This window comes from Pleuronectes platessa, chromosome 19, assembly GCF_947347685.1.
Source record: "Pleuronectes platessa chromosome 19, fPlePla1.1, whole genome shotgun sequence".
NCBI lineage: Eukaryota > Metazoa > Chordata > Actinopteri > Pleuronectiformes > Pleuronectidae > Pleuronectes > Pleuronectes platessa.
Genome location: NC_070644.1, coordinates 19,535,337 through 19,543,327, shown reverse-complemented (window position 1 = coordinate 19,543,327; position 7,991 = coordinate 19,535,337). Strand labels below are relative to the sequence as shown.

The 7,991-nt window shown below is 40.3% G+C and overlaps 1 protein-coding gene across 1 annotated transcript; it reads left to right on the top strand.

Moving 5' to 3' along the window:
• The first annotated feature begins 2,482 nt into the window (after positions 1 to 2,482).
• On the top strand, positions 2,483 to 6,217 carry spag8 (sperm associated antigen 8). The gene is made up of 6 exons (XM_053410672.1): positions 2,483 to 2,688; positions 3,415 to 3,574; positions 3,704 to 3,749; positions 5,571 to 5,685; positions 5,859 to 6,020; positions 6,110 to 6,217. Exons 1-6 carry the CDS (start codon positions 2,563 to 2,565, stop codon positions 6,215 to 6,217), a joined length of 717 nt encoding a protein of 238 aa, XP_053266647.1. The 5' UTR covers positions 2,483 to 2,562.
• The last annotated feature ends 1,774 nt before the right edge of the window (positions 6,218 to 7,991 follow it).

The window sequence follows — 7,991 nt, the reverse complement described above, 5'->3', positions numbered from 1 at the left end:
GCCGCACACGAGACGCTCGCCTCCCAGGCTTCCTGCGGGGAAAAGCTTTTCTGGCGGGAAAGCAACTGAACCGAGGAGTTTTGTTGCTTGAAACTAACCAAACAACTAAAAAACGATGAAGACTCCTGAGTGAAGGTCCTGTGTTTGACCTTCATCGTTTTAATATCACCTCACCTCTAATTTAACTGAACAAAAATCCTCTTTGGCCCTGAACGCCTCCAAATCAAATCCAAAGCGGAAACCTCACATTTGATTTACTTCTAAATTATGAAGCCCGAGTAAATAACTTTATTAAATCTTGCTTAAATCAGTTTATTGTTTTTAGACAAGCTAAGATTAAAACTTTACCTCATTGCTGCAGGTACTTGTTGTTGTTTACTTCACTTCTGCTGTGGCTGCAGGTAAACACTTTCCTCTCTGAGCGATGAGCCGACTCCAGAAGGGAGGGAGGGCTGGGATGTGACCTCAGGAGAAGATGAAGGTGAAAAGATGAAAAGATGATTCTCACATCTCATCAGTGCATCTGCAGGGATGCTGGTCGCCAGGGAGACGGTCAGTCAACATGTCAGAACAATGCATTTTTAAAAAATAACCACGGAGACGGTGGAGAAATCCTCTCAGCATCAGGTCTGTGCACGGCGTGATGGTGTCATGGAGGACGTGGAAGGGTTTCGGAGAATCTGATCCTCGTGCAGCTAAAACTCACGAGCCACAGTGACAAGACACCAGCCACAGTGACCACACATGAGCCACATTGACCACTCACGAGCCACAGTGACCACACACTCGCCACAGTGACAAGACACGAGCCACAGTGACAAGACACGAGCCACAGTGACAAGACACGAGCCACAGTGGGAACACCGGACGAGGGAATGCTTCTCCGGGGTTCAGGAATTTGAGACTTTCACTTGAAAAGCTCCTCACACACGTTTGCACTTGGAATATGTTTTGAGTTATTTTTGGATAAGGGCTTCTGAATATCACTGGATTCCTTCGCCAACACATCGTTATTTTGTCGTGTGGCAGCTTTAAGTTTTTGTGTGTGCTGCTGCTCAGAAGTGGTTTCTCTCCGTAAAAGATGATGTCAGCTATTTCCATGCGCCACTCAGAGTTTAATGATGTAAGAATAAAGACCAGCCTGTGTCTGAAGTCATTTCATATTTCATATGCACTTCACTATACGATGGAATGTTTCAGACGCCGTCTCAGAATCTGATGACAGCTGCTGGTTTGTCTCTTAAATATTTTTACATCTGAAAATCACAGGTAAAGTCGTCACTTGAGATATAACTGAAGATCCAGATGTGCTTTGATGAGAAAGTTCTACTTTTTAAATAGTTTTCCACATGATGTCAAGTCACATGGTAAAGATTCTAAATGACAGAATTTTAATTTAATCACATCTCATCATCCTTGGGAACAGTAAATGTTTTTTTGGTGTGAATGTTGGTTTGTGACATGATTTTTAATGTCCCTAAACATTTGCCTCATAAGTTTATTTCTCAATCTCTAGTTTCACGTCTTCTTCAATTCAGCTGATGTTCATTTTGGGAATTATGATAAATTTAGAGTCAAATAAGCCATAAAGCACCTTGTGCATTGGGGCGTGGATACTATGTGATTGACAGCTAGAACTGTGCAATGGTTGCAGATTGTACCTGTCGGTGGGTGTACTTGTGTCCTCAGGCTCCACCCCCTGCTTCTCCAAATATGGTAACAATTCTGGTTTCAAAAAACAAAGATAGACGAAATATAAAACTTAAAAACGACACCTAGTGATGGTCTCATGATTTTAAAAGCCAGGGATTAAAATCTAATCACGTAATTGGGGCTCAGTGTAAAAGTAGAAGAGTAACATTTCTTATAACTGCATTTATGATTAATGATCAGTGTTTATATAACAATATATATATATATATATATATATATATATATATATATATATATATTCAAGCTTTTTTGGTGCTTTCAACTGTTTTCTAAAAGTTGTCATCAGTGAATAAGTCTCGTAACAATATGAAATATAAATATTAAGTTTGCCTTAATGATTTTTAACCCAACGCGTGGTCTGTAATTTGTGTTTATATATGTTCTGTTGTTCATATTTACACTTATTTAATTTCCCCTTATAATAATTGGAAGCAGATCATACAAATAAGGTAAATACTTTATATTCACTTTGTTATAATTCATATTCCTTTGAGCCAGTGCTCAAACAGATATAGTTGCAAATAACCTGACCTCTTTGTTTATAACTATTTTTCTCAGTTTATTTTAGTTCACTGTATCTAACTTTATTTTAAATTTTTTCTTTACTATTTATATCTTTTAATATTGTATGTCTGTGTTGTTTGTGAGTGCTGCAGTTAAACTCGTTGTTCACGTTGCTTATGTCAATAAAGTTGTTTTAAAACAAAACAAAATTGAATCCCGGAAAGAAGCTGCCGTTGTCATGGCGACACTTCCGTCATCAGAGCCCCGCTGCCAGGTGACACCTGTTAGCTTAGCACTGCTACTCGTTAGCTTAGCGCTGCTAGCCGTTAGCTAAGAGCTGCTACGATGAGCCGACATGGAAGTGAAATAGGAAAATGTTTGTCCCAGATGTGGGAGAAGGAGGAAGAGGAGGAGGAACATGAGAAGAAGGAGGAAGAGGAGGAGAAGGAGGAGAAGAAGGAAGAAGAGGGGGTGAGTGGAGACATGTTGTAATGAGGAGTGTTTACTTTTATACACACGTGACAAGACATACAGTTTACAAACACAAGCTAACTTTAGCATGATACAAACCCCTTTGATAAAATATAATCAAAGTCATCAAAGGATCCTTCTTCATGTAGCGGAGCTGGATTCTAAGACAAACCCTCAACTCCAGTTTGATCTTGTAGAACAAAGTCTAGATCCTCAGCATCAGAAAGTTCAGACTCTTCATCTTCCTCATCCTGCTCTTCATCTCTTCATCACCATGTCCACCGTGAGACCAGCCATCCTAACTCTCTGGATAAAGAAAATCAAAAGCATATTTTTAAACATGCATATCAATCAGTCTATTAATAATATACGTTTTGGTTTTTGCCAGAAAGAAGCTAGCTAGCTAACAGTTGTACAATTTAAAATAAAACTTACATGCAGTTTATTTACTAAAGATATGATAAGATTAGATAAGATAAGATTCCACAATGGTTCCCATCAGGTAAATCAGGGTATTAAAGTACAGAACAAATACATGTTATATAAAGAATATGTTATAATATAACTATACAAGAAGAATTAAACACTTAAATGAGATTGAAATGTAAAGTAGTGCAAACACAAAACACAATGTAATATATAGAGTATAAGAATTAGCAGAGGTCGTACTATTTGCGTTACTTTTGATCGTAACACTTTTGTGTCTCTTCGTGTGCGTTACTCCAGCAGAACATTCCAGCTCTGGACAACGGGGACAACGCGTCTCTGGTCCAGAGACGTGGACACTTTGGGATTATCACGATGAACCAGGATCATGAACTGGAGAGGCTCACCACATCGAGAGCAACGTTCGTCGCTCCGAAGAGTCACAACGTGAGGCAGAAAGGTGATAAGAGCTAAAAGGTTTTATTTAAAATACCAAATTACAGTATTCACACAGACACTGATGGCTATTACAACCTTGCCCTCATTCTAACACTCAGTAAATCTCTTCTTCTGTGTTTCTGTGGTTCAGGCATCAGAGGCGAGCTCATGGAAACACTCTTGGCCGAGAGGATCCGGTAAGTCCGCGCTGCCGTGACCGACCCGGTCCTGTCGGGAACACGTCGGAGCGAAGTGATGTCATATTTACTCGTCTGGGTTTTGTTTTACTGTTTGATCGCAGCTGTAATACCTTGAAATCGGGTTTTATGATGTTATCTGACACGGAGGCCTGTTGTCCTAGTGGGGTTTATAGAGTGGATCCCCACAGATGTGATCATTAACATCCTGCTCCAGTGAACTTCTCATAAAGAATACAAACCTTCGTCTCTCAGATGAAACCTGGCTCGTCCAGTAGTGGACAGTGTCTCATCACTGAAGTCTTACCCTAAATTCCCTGCACTTTATAAGTTCACTACAATGCTTCTTGGTTCCTTCTGGGTTCAAGTCCTGCAAAGAGACCAGACGGGGGTTTCCAGACACATCGTTTTTTTTTTTTTTAAAACACAATTTCATTTTTGAGCAAATGAATAAACAGAGTGAAACAGATGAGAGGCTTGAACAGGGGAAGGTTTTATATCACATCAGTGTTTCTTTTGACTCCAGTTTACATGATGACCTTTGATCCACTGAGCGACTTTAAGTCTTTATCACTGGTTCATGATGTCAGAGCAGCCGAGGCCCAGCGGTCTCCTTATGCTTTAAAATAAAGTACCAAAACAAGTTCTGGTTCTGCCCCCAAAATAATATGAGGTCTTTTTTCACCCACTTCTCATCCTTTCAACAAATTTTGTGGAAAATTGTTGAGTAGTTTTTGCGTCATCCTGCGGAAAAACCAACAAACATAAGAGACAGAGATAGGATAATAATAATTCTGTGGGATCTTTCAAAGCTGTTACCATGCAGACAAATCAGGAACCTCAGTTTGAAGGACAAATAATGACAAGTATAAATAAATGTAGACGAGCAGAACAAGTTTAGTTTCTCATCTCCAACTTGTATCTATTCATCTCTTTTGCTCTTAGCTTTTTATTCATTTATTTCTTCCTTTTATTTATTTAAACTTTTCATATTTTGTCCTCCAAACCTCAGACCAAGGAAATACAGATCATACTAATACTGCATCGTTGTTGACAGACACAGTTATGAGCTCTGGCATATTTGATGTGTTTATTTAAAAATGTTGGCACAAAGTTTGGCTATAGATTGTCATACATGTCATATTTGCACCTTTTGGGAACTTAACACTCTCTGGCGTTTGTCTAATTGTGAATTCAGAAATGAGCAGAACATCCCAAAGACCTCGAAGGGTTAAATAATCTACATTAAGATAATTACCTTCCTATATGAACAGTGTTAGAGGCTCGAGCATCCCTGGTTCACCCACACGTCCTGATGAGACCTCTTCTCAGGACTGTGTGGGAACACATTTGCATGACGAGTGTTTCTCGGCCTCCTGATCGAGTTCATCTACCTGTCGACCCCGAGATAATCTCCATGTTTACCATTTCTGTGGATTCAAGACGGATGTTCACGTGACTGTCACTTTGTTTTCCACGTCTCCTCATGTGTGACGACACATTCAGGTCAAAGTTCGCAGAGCAGGAGCAAGAAAACATTTATTAATGTATATTTATTTACTCGATTATTCGTCACACATGAAGGAACAAGATTTAATGTACCGAGCATTGACTGTGAATGAAGATGGACGACGCATCTCCATTTTGTAAAGTGCCCCTGTCCCATCTGCTAACACGGAGGAGGCAGGGGCTGGGACCTTTACTGCAGCCAGCCTCGTCCTCCATCTTTACACACAGTGAACGGTGCTGCAGCGTGAGGAGGCAGTCGGAGCATCACTGATGTAAATACTGACACAAGATGATTTCCACTCGTTTTCCCAGCGAAAGGATTCAAGCTGAACAGAATCCACCGATTCCCAAAACGGATTTCTGCTCCACGAGCCAGAGGGAGTTCAGGGCGGAGGGATTTGTTCCTCTCTCCCCGGAATCAACACAAGTATGTGCTGAAATCAAATCATCAGAAGTGTTTACGATCAAATATGAAACTAAAAGACTTAAAAAAAGACTTGAACTCATATTATCGTGTTGTCAATAGATTCCTTAATAATAATGGCAGATAGTTGGGGAAACAAAATGCTGAGTGAGGTTTTGTTCTTGTTGTGTTTCCAGGTTCATGATTATAAGACGGAGGAGGCGATTACATTCTGGAGTGAGAACCAGCAGCGGGTCGAGGTTTGTCTCGTTGTTCCACGTCTTAGACAATGTTCTATTGTTGTCATGATGTTGTTGTTTGTGTCACGTCTAAAACCATATTGGACAGTTTTAGTTCTTGTTAAAGAGATAATATAAAACAAATCTTCAACCCAAGGCCCAGATTAAACCTGGTTTAACATTTGATCTGCTGTGGTTCTGTCTCTCAGGGTGTGACCGCCGTGGACTTCCTGGAATCACCTTTCAGGAGGTCGGCGTTTTTCACCAAACAAGTCGGCGAGTGGCTGGATGAAACGATGCCCCCCCCCGACAACTGAGATAGTGCGTCACATGACATCACCTCATCACCACGCTGATGATGATCTCAGTGATCGGCTGCCTTTGTCAAACTTGAACAACAAGCACACGAGCCTGAGATGTCTTCACCACATAAAATATATATATATATAATATATATACATGTAAAATAAAATACGTGACTTTTAAGTGACAATGTTAAACCCTGGAAATGTGCATGAATCTATTTTATCTGATGTGATGTTGACAGACCACAGACAGAAGAGCACTGACACGTGGACTTTAAACCTGAGGCACAAACTGTCGCTGGTACTTTGATAAGAAAGTTTGTGTTTTGTTGATTTGCTGAGAAATATTTCCCTCTTGTTTATTTACTTTATCAGTATCAGCACTGTGTGTACAGTTGGTCAGAACTGATAGCAAAGAATGTTATGAGTGGATTTCTGTTTTGTGGTTTATATCTTTATAACGTTAACCTTTATCTAGAGCTACTTTTTCCATTGTGCTCCAAGAGGGGTTTATTTTTTATTTTCAAGAGATGTATTTGGGCCACATGCGTAGTTTGATATGTCTCAGTTTGTTGTTGTTCTTTCTCACTGATGCAGATATTTGCTCATTGTAATAAAACTTCCAAAAAGATTTAAATTTAACTCCTTGAAACCTGCAGAAACTCTTAACTAACTATTTTCAGCCTCTAATTTCTTATTTTCTATTTCCTCTCCTCCTCTTCAGCCGCACTGTTTCCAGGCTCCATTCTTCTTTCTGTCATTTCCCTTTCTCCTCTTGCCACCTCCTAATTGTTGCATCAACAAGCTGCACCTCCTCCCTCCTACACCGGACCAACATCTGGCTGAGAGAAGCTACCAGGACTCCCGAAATATCACACAGAGGCTGTTTCTCCACCTTCACAGAGACACCGGCCCACAGCATGCAGATGTGCAACACAACACGTTGTCGGGACTCCCGCAGTGTAGCGCTGCAGCTGCACATGTGTGTTGTGTCAGTCGCAGGAACCTTCAGGAGCTGTTGATCCTCTCCGAGCTCGCAGCAGGGATTAGAAGGCGGCAGCTATGGAGACAAGTCACTTTAGCTTATATTCATGCAGCTTCTCTTCACAAACATTTCATTATCTCATGGGATGATACAGTAAAAAACAATTTGCCTCTCAAACACGAGGCCTTGGAGCGACTTTGTATTTGTAAATTAAATAATTTTTTCAAGCATTCAGCGGTTTTTTCGTTTTTGTCGTGTTCCCACTTGTGTGTCTTTGTCTCTGAGTCACTTCAGGCTTCAGAGGGAATCAGCTGTAAAGCCAGACAACTCTGAACAGCTCCAGCTCAATTCTGTGAATCCAACCAAAGACGATCAAAAGGTCATGTTTATATTTTATATTTGTATTCTGTTGTAAACAATTAGCACAGAACGATTTCCTTAATGTTTAGAAATTGAGTTGGAGCTTTGCTAACGAGCGAAGCTGCTTTGACGAGTCGGAGGATTCTGGAAACATCAGCGATTAGTGACCTTGGGTTTGCAAGAGATTCGTCTCTCAGGAGAATGAAATGCTCACACACTTGATCTTGGTCCTATTACAACATCTGTATAGAGTTAGGTGGAGTTATAGTGTATTAAGTATAAGTAGTTCCCTTATTAAACCACATTTAGATTCACTAGATTCACATTTTTATCTGGATCTGCACCAAAATCATGCACATCTGTGATGGTGTCTTCAGTCTCCCAAGTAAAAGAAAATACTAATCTACTGTGCAGCAGTTATGAAAGAACCTCATAATGAGT

Coding starts and splice junctions, on each gene's coding strand:
- spag8 (XM_053410672.1), top strand. CDS start 2,563: ATGAGCCGACATGGAAGTGAAATAGGAAAATGTTTGTCCCAGATGTGG. Junction 3,575..3,703: donor TCACAACGTGAGGCAGAAAG/GTGATAAGAGCT, acceptor TCTGTGGTTCAG/GCATCAGAGGCGAGCTCATG. Junction 5,686..5,858: donor TCTCCCCGGAATCAACACAA/GTATGTGCTGAA, acceptor TTGTGTTTCCAG/GTTCATGATTATAAGACGGA.